The sequence below is a fragment of the Acanthopagrus latus genome, chromosome 6 (assembly GCF_904848185.1).
Source record: "Acanthopagrus latus isolate v.2019 chromosome 6, fAcaLat1.1, whole genome shotgun sequence".
NCBI lineage: Eukaryota > Metazoa > Chordata > Actinopteri > Spariformes > Sparidae > Acanthopagrus > Acanthopagrus latus.
In genome coordinates, this window is record NC_051044.1 from 25,102,927 (window position 1) to 25,120,026 (window position 17,100).

The 17,100-nt window shown below is 40.8% G+C and overlaps 1 protein-coding gene and 1 long non-coding RNA gene across 2 annotated transcripts; one reads left to right on the plus strand and one right to left on the minus strand.

Annotated features, from left to right (window-relative positions):
* Positions 1-9,004: 9,004 nt before the first annotated feature.
* LOC119021597 lies at positions 9,005-10,992 on the minus strand. The gene is made up of 2 exons (XR_005075663.1): positions 10,838-10,992; positions 9,005-10,235 (listed from the first exon to the last, which is right to left on the minus strand). It is a non-coding gene; the product is annotated as an uncharacterized LOC119021597 (long non-coding RNA).
* A 164-nt stretch (positions 10,993-11,156) lies between these two features.
* On the plus strand, positions 11,157-17,091 carry LOC119021596 (protein transport protein Sec61 subunit alpha-like 1). The gene is made up of 12 exons (XM_037101990.1): positions 11,157-11,299; positions 12,180-12,247; positions 12,348-12,413; positions 12,528-12,606; positions 12,846-12,977; positions 13,128-13,237; positions 13,593-13,746; positions 15,033-15,193; positions 15,314-15,511; positions 15,643-15,834; positions 15,927-16,003; positions 16,097-17,091. The coding sequence occupies exons 1-12, from the start codon at positions 11,293-11,295 to the stop codon at positions 16,281-16,283; spliced, it is 1,431 nt and encodes a 476-aa protein (XP_036957885.1). The 5' UTR covers positions 11,157-11,292; the 3' UTR covers positions 16,284-17,091.
* Positions 17,092-17,100: the final 9 nt, after the last annotated feature.

Here is a 17,100-nt window from a genome sequence, read left to right on the forward strand (position 1 = left end):
TTTTCATCTTGATTTTGTGCTTTGAGTTCATCACATTATGGAGCCTGTGAGCTTGGTCCAGCTGTCACATGCTTGCTGGGCTTCGGCCACGAATAGGTTGTCCCATGTGGTCTGACATATACAGACTCATACTGCCCATGAAGCAGTGGTTTGGGAACTGGGGCTGGGGGGGTCCTGTGGGTGCTATGCCATAAAAACTTTGATAACGCAGGTGTAAACCCAGCATGACGTCACCCAGTGGTTTGCGGACTACATTGGCATTACGGACATAAATATCCTTGTTCTTTGGCGCCAGAAGTGGCCGTATTTAGACGAGACACTGGAGCTAGGTAGGACATCCTGATTGGATCTGATTAAATAGAGTGAATGCCCTGGTGGCGACTTGTCAATCTCAGCATAGGCTTAAGGCAGTTCTGTGTTGGATCACTTTTTCAGACCTGAAAGCTTGGTCCATATTTTACCAAATCAGTGTTAAGCCCCAGAAACAACCTGTTAGATATGGGTAATCAGAACAGTTTGGGAAGAGTATAGTATACTGTATGTATACTGAATATGGTATGTATGATATCCCTTCTATAAAGTATGAAAAAGGGTTTTATTTGGCTTGATTATTCCAAGTAATTGAGTTACAATACTGCTGTTCCAACCATGATGGTCCTGATGCTTAACTGTTACATGTTGGCTCCTGTTTGCTCTCTAATCTCATTGGTTGACTGTGAAAACATATGCTCTTTACATAATGTATGTCATTCTCAGCTTGCTCATTCTGTAATCCTGCGGTGCTTTAGGGCGGTCAGATCAAGGGTCAAACCCTTTACTTTAACCCAGACACTTTAATCTCTAAGAGGATGGGTCAGGGCAGGGTTAAATGTTCTGAGCACATACGGTATTAACACGTCTCTTTCAGACCGCATTTGCCGTATTTAATAATCTGCCGGTGACCAGCTGCAGAGCCACAGTCAGTCCAGAAACAGGACATGAGTGTGATGTTTCTCTGAGTGATTGATGGAAAAACTGATAGATGAGAGGAGGTGAGATGGAGACGATAAGCTCATCCAGCGCTACTCTGCTGGCTAGAACAGGGTGGGGGTGGGGGATGGTTCGGCAGCCGATGTTACGCAACAGCCTCAGGGTCAGTTGGCCGCTTTTAACCATCAGAATGATCCCATTCTGTCATCATCTTGTGTGCATGCACATGCATATTAAACCACACACTGTAGATTCAGTTATCCTTTTCCATAGTGCTCACAGACAAGAGTGTGACATGTGTGCCTCCTCTTTGCCCAACGCTTTGTGAAGGTTGCCACTGCAAGTGGAGCAGTTGCATAACAGCGGTTAATATCACTATGGCAACAGCAGCCTTTTACTGGGAATGAAATAGTGTCATAGCTTTTTGGGAGACGAGAGTCACATCCCTGTGCATCAAAATATTAATACACTCTGTCACTACTCTGCTCATTCATCATATCCGCTCCATCGCAGCAGTCACTCACTGTACATCACACACACCTACGTGCATATGGAAATACCGGTGCACACTTTCATCCACAGCACGTTATGAATGATGTATCTGTCACCTCCAGAAACAAAAATTCAATTCATTTGCATTGCAAAAGTCCTCCTACATCAGGTTCAAGGTCATGCGAGACACAAAATGAGTTTTCCTTGTTTGTTCGCAGCCGACTCTTTTCCTCGTCTCTCAGCAATTCACTTATTATCAACAGACTCGGGATTATCTAATGACTTGCACTTATTACACCGCTGACAGGAGGTTGACTGTCTCTGCATGTGGGGATTTGTGTTTCACTACCACAGCTTCACTTTCCTCTTGGATATTTCACGTTTACAGGACTTTCCCTTGACAGCCTCTCAAACACACAGCAACACACAGTGGCTGAGCACTCAGTTCTTATTTCTGGGTGTTTCCGCTTTGTTTGTGTCATTTGTTTGTGTTTCATACACAGTGTAAATCTTTTTTTTTTTTCATTTTCACACTCTCTGAATGTTTGCATGATTCCTGATAGATGCTGCATAATTTAAGATTAATTCCTCTTGCATAAACTCGCCCACATCCCCTCTGGTTTTCATATGCTCACACACAGCACGGCCTAAAAATATCACACAGGTCCTCATTTTTTTTAGGTGTTTTGGATCAGCAAGAAAAAGCGAAATAACCAACCTACATGGTGTGCACTTTAGCGGCCCCGTGCCTCCTACATGTGATCCCCAGCGCTGTGTCTCATGGCGTCCTCTCACTGCCGTCTGAGAAATGCTCCATTGTCCCGTCACACAACTTGCCAGCGTACGAGCATGCAGTGGATGCCGCTGCCTCAGGCTTGAACACAAAGTTGGGATTGAAACCAGTCAGCAATGTTGTGGCCAAGATGCTGTTCAGTTTTCCCTCAGGCATAGCAAGAAACATTCAAAAACCTTTTTCTGGTCGTCTCATTACTGCTGAAAGTCTACCTTTATTGACCACGAGGATTAAATTCTTCCAATCAAGACACACGCCTCCAGTTTTTACACTTGGAAACTTGGAAAGAAAATTATTTATGAATAGATAGATAGCTAGATAGCTAGCTAGATAGATAGATAGATAGATAGATAGATAGATAGATAGATAGATAGATAGATAGATAGATAGATAGATAGATAGATAGGCTGCCACCTGGAGTGGCGCCATCTTAACAGCTGTGCCATTGCCAAAATGAGCAGCATACTGCAGGCAAAGAGACACTGTTGCACATAGTGTTTATATTTAGTGATAAGGAGGAAACTTGCCAGCGTAAACAGACAGATGGCAACAACTGCATGAATCAGAATCACGGCCATGCATAGTTTGACGGGTGCTAAATTGATCTTACAGTGGTGACAAGCTCTACAACGGCAGTTACATAAACCGGTTGATAGTGTAATGAGGGAGAGATGAAAGACTGAATGTAGAGAATGCAGCTCGAGCTCATAATTATAACAAAAGCAAAAAAAAAATAACGGGGGAAGAAAAAGAATTCTCATGTCATTAAGATGGTGATGGCTGAGGGGATTGATCTCCTGACCTGCTTAAAAATCTGGATAAGATTTGATTAGAGTTCAGCCACCAGCGAGGTGTGCATGTGTGCACCTGCTCGGGGGCGAGGTTGGTTTGTAGGTCAGTTTGCGGGAGATTATCAGCAGCTGTGTGTGATGATGAGACAGATCCATCCACAACACAATGTGCAGATACCGCGGTTTTGGTTACTTTCTGTGTTTCGACAGTGAATCAAAAGGGGAATTTAATGTGGCTGATCAACAGGAAAAGCCCCTTCGACGTCACACAACTGTGCCAAACGCTTTCTATTGCCAGTCGGTTAATTCAACCGGACTCTAAGTGATGTTCAGTGGCTTACTGAATTTCTCGCATTGATCCCCTCACCTGTGCTTTTCAATCACCCTTTGCAGTGTACCTGTGATTGCTTGTTGTAGGTTTTGCCTCATTGCTGCCTTTCTAAAAGTTGGACCTGTCAGATACAAAAAAGAACACAAAATGAATTGAGAACATTTTTATTACTTCATCTACAGCAGAGTAAGGCACACACAGCTGAGCTTTGAACTCTGATGAGAAGGGTTTAACAAAGACATTAGAAAGACTGATTTCTTACAAATTATCTATTTTTAAGTTCAGCTCTCATGTGCCGCCCTGATTAAACTGCCACCAAGGGTCTTCTAATCAGGCCAACATGTCACACCTCACAAAGACACGAGTTATGATTATGAAGCAGTGAAAAGAGGCTACAGACACATTGATCTATGATGCTCTACTTGAGCTAAATGCTAATGTCTTTGCCAACATGCTCACAGTGTCACTGTTTATTCAACTTTGTCGTGTCAATTTTATGATAAAGGATGATGCGGCCACTCCTGGAGCTTTGTTGTACCACCCTTGGTACAAAGAGGAAGTTGCTCACAGTTCATGTTTTTCAGAATGTAACGTTTGAAATGTTTCAGTCTGGACCAGATGAAAGACGGAACAACTGACACTGTCATCCTTATAGACACGCTGCCTGTGTGACTCAAAACTATTTAACTCAAAGTCCACCTACTGGCTTTAGATGGTAAAGATGAGTAAACTGCATTTGCTTACAAAGACTCTGAGAGGTGGTTTAGAGCTGAGTCAAAAAAATCAGTAAGTTACAGTATGCTTGTTCTTTTGTTAAATCTTTTTAAGCTGGATAGTGGATCAGTGGACAGGAAAAACCGAGTCTCTTCAGTTTCAGTGGATGAGGGTTGACTTTCAAGCCGAGGCATCAGGCCAGCTTTAATAAATAAAAAGTATTGTGTTACGTAAAGATTTTTTTAAATGCACTTTAAAAATCAGAATGATAGGCGATTTACAATGTTACCGGGAATTATTTATTAAGCAAACATTGGAACATGAAACAGAAACCATTGTTTATTTATCACCAGATGATAGAATTATGCCATTATCCAATTTCAAACTAAATCCCCCAGTTCATAAAATCCCTACACTTGATCCCTTGATCTCTTGTCCGAAGCTGCAGCCTCTGCAGTTAAACCATGTTAATACCAACTGGACCTTCGTCCAGTAAATATAATCAAATTGACTGTAAATAAGAACAGCGAAAGATGACACAGTGCATAGAGGCTCTGTCTGCTTGTCCAGTCACAGAAAGGCTGAAAAATGGACATCAAGGGCAAGAGAGGAAAAGCAAAATGGCGCCAAGATGTAATTAGAATGTTACATAAGGGTGGTAGTGACGCTGCTGACCATGCGTCGGGCCGCGAGCTGGCCTGAGGCCTCTGTCGTACCCACCGATTGCCAACCCTGTCTGTCAAAATAATTTACACTGACCTCTTAATTACTTTAATGAACCATTAGAGGCGCAGATTAACACCAAATACACACTTTTATTCAAGACTTTCTGACCTCTTGAATTGGTCCTCGGTGTTGCATTACACTGCCCGGCCCCGATTGGATTAGTTGGGATTACAGCAGTTCAGGTTTGAAAAACAGATAAATACAGTGAATACATAAAGCCATTGTGAAACAGTTTGGCTGCGTGTCTTCCAAGCAGATCATCTGCTGTACACAGCCTGGCATGGTGCCAGTGATAGACAGGCGCCAGATATGGTGAGAAATATATTATGAAATCCAAATAGTCCAGCAAAGGATTAACCGTGGCTCCCTCCATCCTACCAACAGGGACAGAGTTCTCTGTTGGTAGGATGGAGGGAGCCACGGTTAATCTACTACTTGTAGATGTGTGTCTATCATCATCGTTGGGTTTACATAAGCAGTTCATATACATAAATAGTATTGTGTGTATGCATGTTTTAACCTGTGTGTGTTAACGCTCTTCCCCGCTGCTGAATGGCTCAGGACTCATGTAACCTGGAGAGTGGTGATGGACAGGACTGTGTCATTATTATCTTTACTACACACACATCTGTAAATACTCACTGTTAGCAGATTGGTGTCTCCTGATGCACCATTAGTTAGGGTTAAACAAGGTAAAACAAAAAAAGAAAGAAAGAAAGAAAGAAAGAAAGAAAGAAAGAAAGAAAGAAAGAAAGAAAGAAAGAAAGAAAGAAAGAAAGAAAGAAAGAAAGAAAGAAAGAAAGAAAGAAAGAAAAAACATGGGTGCAGAGCACAGATGTGTGATTTTGTTCCTGATAATCTGATCCATATTCTGCTGATACACCTGCCCACTGACTGACTTGAACTCCCTCATGCCTCCACACTCGCAAGAGTACTTCACTGTTTACATTTTACTCATCTCTAAAAATAAGAAAGGAGAAGCGTGACTCATCCGGAACAGACGCACATCAGCCGACTAGCAGTGCACCCACATCACCGACATCAGATCCCACACCTCAGGCTGACTGCATGTCAAAAAAATCAGTGTGTGGAGCCATGTGTGTCTGCTCGAGTGTAGAAGGAGGTCAGTTTTGTTTTTGTTTTTTTGGAAATGAGGTCAGAGCACATATGACTGGATGTAGTGACATGTGATGTATTTCATGACAGCAGCAGCAGTTTGTGGAGAGAAGTGGCACAAGTTTATTAACACATCAAATGAGTCCTGCTTCTTAAATTCTTTATGCAAATGTAGCGCGTGATTTAAGAGGGCCGTGCTTTTGCTTTCATTGAGAAAGAAGTTATTGACTTGGTAGCCTTTTAAATACTCTGCTGGGTGTCAGCCACAGTGGAAATAAAGTAGTGGTGTCAAAGGGGAGTGTCATTGAGTTTAATATGTTTCAATCATATTTCCAGCTTCTTAATCTTCTTTTAGTGGTTCATAGTTGTTTAAGAAATTATCCCTATGTCTAAAGGTCTTAGTAAGATGAGTAGCTCAAATATCTCAACCACTGTTTTGCTTTTCTTTATAAAACATTATCAGTTTTTGGCCAAGTAAATTAGATTTTTTTCATGTCATGCACATGGAGTGTCCAAACCTCCGGGGTTGACAAGACACCAAAAATACAGTTGCTGCAGTCCAACAGTTCATGACATTACATTACAAAATTACAAATTACTTTGCAGTTTGGTCTTAAACAAAATATTTTACCCTCTCTAAAGAAAAACATAGCTAATTACAAATATTGGTGAGCAAATAACTATAGGCCAAGTTCAACAGAAAATGTATTTCAATATAGTATATTATATTTTCAAAGGAAAAAATGTCAAATGTGGTGACACAGATTCTTAAATGTAAGAATTTGCTGCTTTCATTTGATTTATATGATCGTAAACTGCATGTCTCTGGTTTGAACTGCTGGTCAGTGATTCCAAAAACTTAATCTTTGAAAGAAACTGTGAAATTGTGACTTGTTTTCATATTTTTGATATTCAGTGTCAAAACAATCAATAGATTAGTTGACAAAATCAGTAAAATGTTCATTTCCTGTATATGTTCTTAAAAAGGGCCTCAACATATTTATCTTATCTTATTTATCTTGTGCAGAATAAGGCTTGTCCTGATTATTTCTAGGATTTGCATACATGTTCTATATATCTAAAAAAAAAAAAAAAAAAAATTTAAATATAAAGACATCTTAAGATTTGGTGTGTTTAACAGAACAAACTAGACACTTCCATTTCCTTTTACTACTACTACTAACAAACAAAAAAAACTAAATTCTAATAATAAACTGAAACTTCACCAATTGTCTCTTTAAGTGTATTAACAGGTCTTAGTGTGCATGTAAAAGTAATATACGACCATTTGTGGCTCCAGAAGAAGAAGAAGCTGTAATCCCTTCAGTGATGTCAGCAGTTGGAATAATAAAATATGATATTTCTGGTTCTGCTGTGTCAGTTTTTATCATTTGTTTTTAAACTGTCCATAATGAGTCCAAAAGTGCTATATGAGTATAATGCTAGAAGAGAGGGCTGCTTTTCATTACCTGGTCCCTACATTACCCAGAATGCAACTTAGAAACTGAGTGACATCACTGGAGGCAATTTATCAGATTATGTGCAGCTTCATCTGGAGCCACAAAATGCTTTATACAACTTTTTTTAACCTATGCAGTAGTACGATTACCCAAGATCTGTAAAGACCCCTTAGTGTGCACAAGTGGTGGAGTTACCCTTTAATTCAATTGACATATTGAGTTGTGTATGTCAGTTCTATACTGACATTATGCCGCATTTACTTTGCTGAATAATCACCTTGTCATAATTGCCTTTTAGTATAAAAAAATACTCACTGATCTCATCAGTATGATTATGATCAGATCAAGAATATTTTTCTAGCATGATTTAAATGGAATCCTTAGAGTTGGCTTAAGGGGAAACTGTATTTTTATTCAATTTGAAGCACATAATGCTGACTAATGAGTAAAGTTTTGTCTTAAAGCAGCCGAGCCTGAGGCACAACATGTCCTCATACTTACTCTATGCAAATTCAGAATGTAAATAGTGTAGTCCTGGGTCTGTTTCCATGGCCTGCAGGTCCATGTATTAGGTGTTCATTTGTGCGTTTACATAACTGAAGGTTGCAGACGGACTCAATGTCCTCCACAGGTACACACAGGAACAGACATACTGGAGGGGAAACATTGGATCAGCATTTTCTTTGCATGGGTTTTCCTTTTGTATAGAAAATTATCAGATATTTGTAAGAGGTTGAGGTTTCTTTATTTTACAAAAACTCACACGCACAACTAAAACAAAGCACATTATTAGTCTGTTTCATCCTTTTCCGATCATTAAGCGCTGCAGATTAACGTCCACTGTGACGTCCACTGGGACATTTATCTAACACGAAAACCACAATATTGAAAAAATGTATTTGGTGTGCTGTGGTTCTCCATGAGACTGACAGTGAAGATAGGATCTTGAATGTAACTGTCTATTCAAAACTGTGTGAAAGGCAGCGACTGGAGGAGGCCCGTGTGGTATTTGCTTGTCCTCACCTCTGTGTTAGCTCACAGCTCCGTGGTCATTATGTAACCACATGAACAAATATCTCTTTATCTGGAGGCAGATGAGCAGGCTCCCAACCATCCTCCTCTACCCTTTTGTGTGTGTGTGTGTGTGTGTGTGTGTGTGTGTGTGTGTGTGTGTGTGTGTGTGTGTGTAAGTTCGTGATTTCTGCTGAAAAAGAGAAATCAAGAGATGATAGTAGGTCGAAGTTGATCACATGTAAAGTACAGATGGCTGAGAGCCCCACAGTCACCATCACGCTTTTGTTTGATTATTATGGGTCAGTGGCTAAGTGTGCCACCGGGACAGTGCGGCCATATATGCTCATCAGCATTCAATAAAATCACTGCCCCAGAATTTCACAAGTCCAAGAAATCTCATTACACTTACTTACTTTATTGAGCCTCTAATCCTAGAGTCTGGGGGTTTTTTGGTTTGTTTTTCTTTGTTTTCATCCGCTTTATTTCCACTTACCATCATGCATGCACACCAGCACCAACAAAACACACACACACACACACACACACACACACACACACACACACACACACACACACACACACACACACACACAAGAAGCATGGGTGGATATCTTTACTGGAACAACACTGGACTCTAGTGGTCAGATGATAGCATGAGAAAAACCTAGATAGATGGTGAGAGTTGGCACCACACTTTAAAAAGTCCACTTAATAGTATTTTCCTTTCATATTATAATGTAACTTTACACTGCTTAAATCTTTGACAGTAAATACTTTTCCTATGGCCTATACTGTGCCAGCTTCACACTCATTTTAAGTGATAACGGTGCACTTATGGAATATGTGACCTTCAATCCTGAACAAAAAGGAAACCGAATTTAGTGAGACACACAGGAAAATGAATTAGCGAGGCTCTCTAACAACACAGCAAAGAGAATATCCTGTGTGCTATTTTCTGACACCACATAGTGTTTTCCAATGGTATTCTTGCTTTTAGGCAACGATGGAAGAATCTTTCATGACTAAAAGCAGTTTTTCACTAGTATTATATGAGTTTCTGAAGTTTGCAAAAGAAATACGCCTTACATTGCAGAATAATATTAATCTCACTACTTTATACCTCAGCACAGAATGTTTTGTCAAAACTGGATTAACACGGTTTTCCATTATGATTAGTTATACTCTGCCCCATATGTTGATAAACTGCTGTTGAATATACTCTAATCTCTTCTAGATACGTTTGTAATGATGCTAAAAATGATATATCAACTGCTCAAGACACTGAGAGAACCACTTCTTAAACACACCATGCTCCAATTCACAATGATCTGACTTTCAAGTAGTAAATATCTTATGCTCTGTGTAAGATATGTTTACCTCACATCCACAATATACTCTTCTAAAGTTAATATATAACATCATTTCACAAGTAGGCTAAACGTTCAACATTGTATTAACACATGTCAAATAAACTTAGTACTGTAAAAGTGACATATTTGCTTCTGAAATGTTAAGTAGAAGCAGAAAGTAGCCAAAAATAGTAGTTTTCAACACTGCATGTGATTGTGCATAAAAGTACTTGGTTACATCTCACCACTGCACGTGTACAAAGAGGCTTCTTGTACACTGTACCCAATTCTTCAGTTACTGCTACACCATTGTTAAGCTGTGTTAATAGGTGATTTGTTAAGCTACACAAACATATGGACAGTGACTGGAGTTTTTCAGTCTCATTGTGTCGTTAATCCACAGTGCTCCTGCAGCGCCACAGCGGGAGAGTTGAGATAAGGTTGTTTTGGAGAAAACAAATCACCCCATGGAACAGTACCCTATACAATCATTAAAAACACAGGTAAGGCATAATGTGTTTACAAGTTGTATCTTGATCAAATCATCTAGAGCTAATCTAATGATGGAGGAAGAAGGCAGACAACTGCTGGTCCATTTCTGTTGCAAAAAAAAGGTACGAGAGGTGTCCCACACAATTATTAACTGTTCATTCAGTTACTGTAAAATATCTGCTAAATGTTGACCCACTTTGCCTCCTTTGTCACCACACAGACAGTGGTGACTGTGCCTTTGTTCAGATTTTTTGGTTTGACCTTAATCTTTTTTTAAAGAGAAAATAAGTTGCATAATTTGACCTTAAAATGTACTTTTATTTATGTATTTGTTCACCTTATTTCCTCATCAGCCAAATTCAATTTGCAGCAGCAAATTTGCAAAACAGAAACCCAAATGATACTGTCATTAAATCCTACTAAAAATCCTACCTGGACACAATAAAATACAGCACTAATTCTAAAACTGTTTAATAATGTTAATGTGTAATGTTATTTTGATTATGTTTGCTGATTTGAAAGTGGATCACCTGGTCTGCTGCGAGTAATACACACAGTCACCACTTGTTTTCATCATTTCATGACCTTACCTGTATTGACCCATATTAGATCAGAACATCAGGGGCCCAGTGACACGTTCGTCACACGTTTGTCAGGAGGAAGGAGGGGTCAAGCATGGAGCCTGGTGCGTCTGCAGTAGGGCGCCCTCTGGAGGATGGGAGGTCTGCGTGCTGCAGGGGGTTTCATTAGAAATGTTAAAAATTAAAATCGTGCTCCTCCCGAGTTAACATTGCGTGTTAACAAGCTCAAGTAACGAGTCTCGATAGGTGTGACCATGCACAGCCTGCAGTGTGTAGTGTGACCGGCGTGTGTGTGTATATGTGTGCGCGTGTGTCTCAGAGAAGTGACGTGTGTTAGCGGCTTTCTGGTGACGTGTCTCTACTGCTCTCTCTTTTCTTACGGAGAGGCTGGATGGAGCCACACTGACTCCACTGAGCAGTCAAACTGGTACCAGTAACACGGCAGGAAACGGCCTAAGGACACCATGGGGAGTAAGTGACATTCTTCTCTCGTTTACACGTGTTGAGGGTGAACTAAAATGCCTGCTGTCCCTTTTAACCTCGAGTAATTAATGGACAGAAAGAGCTCGTCGGCAAGCTAATTAGCTAACCTTGGTTAGGTTAGGTGACAAGTTGTAGCTAGCTTATAACGGGAGCTAAGTTGGAGTTTCTGTCCTAATCAAATGCAGAAATTAACGTCACTGTGATTTGTTTCACAATCAGAGGCCATGCCTAACATCCTGCTGGTGTCTTTCAGCCAGGCTTTGAAGCTTCCTGTTTTTCAAAGTGATTTCTCACTCGTCTTGTGAGTGAACGCTAGTTAGCACCAAGCTAACGGTAGTTGACGCTATCAGCATGAGCTGCTCCTCTCAGATACTTTACCGTAAAGACTAAGTGAAAGAGCTTTCTCGCTTTCCATGTGAGGACATTGATAGATCTCAAAAAATTGTCAGCCCAGGGCCAGGAACTAAATTCAGGTGGCTTGAAATCTCCTTGCTGTCAAAGTCAATTTCAGTGATTGGCACAGCTGATCAACACATAGACAAAACATAAGAAGCAGCGAGCTCACAAGCGGTGTGAGATTATTACACACAAGATAGTATTGCCCTCAACCTCGTTCAAGTGTATCGTTGTATGTTCATTCACTTTAAGGAAAGTACTCTGCTTGTTGTCGCATTTTAGAGTTTACCGCTGGCAGCTGTTCAGGTGATTGTTAGTGATGACGTAGCATGTAAGCTAACCTTGTTTCCGAAGAGCAGCGACTCAAAATGATACGAACATTGATGAGAGTGACTGTGCAGTGTTTTGGGGGTGTTTTGTTTTGTTTTTTCGGTGTTATGTTCGTCTTTAACCTGCTAATCTCCTTTTGCAGTTAAGTTTTTGGAGGTGATCAAGCCGTTCTGTGCGGTCTTGCCAGAAATCCAGAAACCAGAGAGAAAGGTAAGCTTTGAACACAAGTTATCAGGATGCACTATTTTTGCACTGTGCATGCATGGTTTAATGTGAATGACACCTTCTTATTTTTTTTTAATCTTCACAGATTCAGTTTAGAGAAAAAGTACTATGGACAGCAATCACACTATTCATCTTCTTGGTGTGCTGCCAGGTTAGTGTCTGTTGATGAAGAGACTTCTGAGACAACCGACCCAGTTGTTCTGCTTTTGATGATAGTGGATTGTGACACTGTCGAATAACTGTTTCTTCTCTCTTTCTAATGTAGATTCCTCTCTTTGGCATCATGTCATCAGACTCAGCAGATCCCTTCTACTGGATGAGAGTAATCCTTGCTTCCAACAGAGGTGCCTGAATTGTACATTTTTAACAGGCTTCATCACAGAGTTCTTTTATGTCTTCTGCAGCTCCAACAAGGAGAAATTCTAGTCTAATTCTAATGTTGTTATCAGGCCTGACTTGATCTCATTATCACCTGTGATAAACCAAAGGTCAAAAAATGTAGACCCTTATGCATTGTTTCAGGTACTGCTGCTTCTTTTTTTTGTACTAACTGACACTAATGCTGGTCACCTCGTACCTCCAGGTACTCTGATGGAGTTGGGTATTTCACCCATTGTCACCTCAGGCCTTATCATGCAGCTTCTGGCTGGTGCCAAGATCATTGAGGTGGGAGACACTCCCAAAGACAGAGCCCTCTTCAACGGAGCTCAGAAATGTAGGTCTTCTACTCAGTGCATTTGCTATTTTTACGTCTTTTCATGAAACTGAAGATGAAACGCACAATTCACTGTTACGATTTCAGTTACATCAGCTGTCACTGTTGCTGCAAGGTTGCCAAACATTTTCTTGTTCTGTCTTTCTGCAGTGTTTGGAATGATCATCACCATTGGACAGGCCATTGTATATGTTATGACAGGCATGTATGGAGATCCTTCAGAGATGGGTGCTGGGATATGCTTGCTCATCATCATCCAGGTTAATAAAACTCTCACTGCTGCTCTCTTGCCTAAATGTGTGGTCACGTGTCTGGATATTACCTGCTAAAATAAGTTATTCATCAGTCTAGAATGTTTCATTTATGCTCTTGATAGTCAAATATATGAAATAGAAGAATGTTATCCAAACTGATTTAAAGGTTTCTTTTGTAGTAGAAAGCAGTTAAACTCAGATTAATCTGTTATCTCCCTTTGCGACATAGGCACACATCATCTTCATAAAGTGAATGGTTTATTGTGACTGTCATAATGTTTTGTCACATGCAGCTGTTCTGAACACCTGCTTGTCTGCCTGAATCTGCTCTATACAAACCTCCTGTGTGTTTTTTCTTCAGCTCTTTGTTGCGGGTCTGATTGTCTTGCTGCTGGATGAGTTGCTCCAGAAGGGCTATGGTCTGGGCTCTGGAATCTCTCTCTTCATTGCCACCAACATCTGTGAGACAATCGTCTGGAAAGCCTTCAGCCCCACCACCGTCAACACTGGCAGAGGTATGGGTACTGGAAACCAGAGGCTGTTTTGACCGAATGTTTCCTGTCATTGACTGGCCCTCAGAATTCTAATCTGCCAAAAGGAGCAAAAATTCATCCCCCCAAACTTTAGTAATTCACATGCAACACTGTCAAACCACATGTACGTGATAACTGGGTCCTGACAGTACGTTGAAAAGCGATAGACTGGAGGCAGTGGAGCATATCTGTGACCACCACTGCCACAGTGGGCTGCAGCTGTACTCCTAGTGCAGATTTGGTATATGCTTTGTGCAGATTTGTATGTATGTAGACCACAAGTTCACAACAAAAAAAGTGGCCATAAGAAATTGCCTGTCTGAAGTTAGGATGCTGACCCTAATGACAATCACCTCTGCAGCCGTTTCCCTTGATGTGTTTGAGCTCAACCAAGCACTTAGTTTTAAATCCACGCAGACCAAGAGGAAGCTTTGAGTTCAAGCTCGGCTACAGCAGGCCAACTGAATTTTTAACTGTATTTGACAAATTCTATAAAATTGTGTCAGTCATTTGCCTATAAAGGCAGGTGTTTTATTGCCCTTTGCTGTCATTGCAGGGAATAAAAACTAATTAATCTGCTTCTTGTGGTTGGGACATGAAACTTTTAATTGTCTCTCTCTGTGCCCTCAATATTAATCTCCTTTAATCGTTATATTGAGTTATTGCAGACAAGTTATTTTTGAAAATTAAATGCTATTTATCAGAATCAGAATACTTGAGTAATCCCCAGGTGTAAAATTGTTTTTGTTCCAGATGCTCCGTACAAAGTTGAATAGAAATACAGCATAAGTGGAAACAAGAGCTAAAGATATAAATAAAACAGTAAAATAGACAATCAAATAAAATGAAATAAAATATACAATAAAATAATGCAACAATAAAGTAGATAATCTGAAAATATATACATTATACAATGAAATAGTTAGGGTTATAAATGAAATGAGAATGAGTAATTATAGTTTGTTTTGTTTTTATAAATAGCCATATGAGTCCAATCGTCAGAGAAAGGAGTTGTACAGTTTAATGGCCACAGGCAGGAATGACTTCCTGTGGCGCTCAGTGGTGCATTTAAGAGCAATGTATCTCTCTTAAGAAACCTATGTGTCATTAACATTGAAATAAAATGAAAATGATGGGTAATAAAAGTGATTAATGTTTGTCGCAAAGACTAACACAACCTCTGCTGGGGACAACTAGATTCCAACGCTCGTTATAAATCTTCGTTTATATAGTAATGGCTAACCCTGTGACTCCTTTTGCTTGTCCAGGTACTGAGTTTGAGGGGGCCATCATTGCTCTCTTCCATCTCCTGGCCACCCGCACAGACAAGGTGCGTGCCCTGAGAGAGGCCTTCTACAGACAAAACCTGCCCAACCTCATGAACCTCATCGCCACCGTCTTTGTGTTCGCTGTGGTCATATACTTCCAGGTGAGCTAGCAACACCAAATAAGTGCAGTCCAGTGTCTTAACCTGCTTGTTGTAGTAATTGGACAACAGGTTGTGAAACAAATATCCGCTGACTGATCAGCACCATTGTCGTCTCAATAGGGCTTCAGGGTAGACCTGCCCATCAAGTCAGCACGCTACCGTGGTCAGTACAACACCTATCCCATCAAACTGTTCTACACCTCCAACATCCCCATCATCCTGCAGTCTGCCCTGGTCTCCAATCTCTACGTCATCTCTCAGATGCTCTCAACCCGTTTTAGTGGCAACTTCCTCGTCAACCTCCTGGGAACCTGGTCTGTAAGTACATGATAGGTGCTTCACCTCTTTGCAACCAGGAGATTGTGTTAAGTAGTCTGTTCATTAAAAGGGTACAGCCAGGCTCTGTTACGGATATACAGCATCTTGCTAACAAAAACTTATTTGTGTAGGATGCTACGAGCGGTGGACCAGCTCGAGCTTACCCAGTCGGAGGTCTCTGCTACTACCTTTCTCCTCCAGAGTCATTTGGTTCTGTTCTTGATGACCCGGTTCACGCTGTTATCTACATCGTCTTCATGCTCGGCTCCTGTGCCTTCTTCTCAAAGACCTGGATTGAGGTCTCAGGATCTTCTGCCAAAGATGTAAGTTTGTGTTTGTACAGGTATTTCTGACATGCGTTGTGTCCATCCCACTTGAAAACAACTTGCATTTTTCCCTTTGTGTGTTGTCTCAGGTGGCGAAGCAGCTGAAGGAGCAGCAGATGGTAATGAGGGGACACAGAGAAACCTCCATGGTTCATGAGCTGAACAGGTACAAAGAGTCTCAGGTTTAATGTTTGTTACCTGCAGCATATAGAAAGTTGTTCTCCTGAATATCAGTGTATAATTGATTTTCTTCTTGCAGGTACATCCCCACAGCTGCTGCCTTTGGTGGCCTCTGTATAGGAGGGCTGTCCGTTATGGCTGATTTCCTTGGTGCCATTGGTTCGGGTACGGGAATCCTCTTGGCTGTGACCATCATCTACCAGTACTTTGAAATCTTTGTGAAGGAGCAGAGCGAAGTGGGCAGCATGGGAGCACTGCTATTCTAGAAAATACCAAGCTGCTGACACACATCAGACACAAGGCATCCACCCTCATTTTATTTACCACCTTTGTTTTCCATCATGCATCTCCAGCATGTCAATGCTGAGAAATTGGTTTTGGTTACTCCCAGGGTTGCACATGGTATTGTGTCTCTTCAGTCCTTTTACTCCAATAGCAATTACCCATCACTCTGCAGGCTGCCTCAATTCCCAAAGACTGTCTTATCAGCTGAAGAATGCCTAAAAGCACACAAGTGTGAGGTGCTGTCTTTGACTTGCCTCGGGCATTGTTCATCGCAGCAAGTTCACTAAACACAGACGGCGACAACATGTTGGTGCTTATTTCAAGCAGGAAGCACTGTCCCTGGACATTTTGGGGGAGTTTAAAGAAAGCCATGTCATATTAATCACAGGTAGCGTCATGCTTGAGATTTGTAAGGGCCTATAGTAGGATGTGAAAAGTATAAATAAAATATGCTTGTACTCCTGATAAGGTTTCTGATAATCTCAGACAAGCTGTTGGTGGTTTTTATTTACATTTATTTTGATATTTTAAATGATGGACTATGTTTGTATTCACTCTGGTCTTATGTAGGGCACAGTGTTTGTCCACTGTCTCTGGGTCCTCAAAGGAAGCTGTTTGTCTGTGTCGTCATGCTCTTTTATTCCCAGACTGAATCACTGCACAATACTGCCGAGGTGGTCGGGATGAGGGTGGGTTTGATAGGTAAGAAAAGGGGTCTCATTTTGGTTTTTACTTTATGTAACAGACATAATTGTGTTATTAAAAAAACAGGATTTTTTTTCCAACACACTTGTGTTT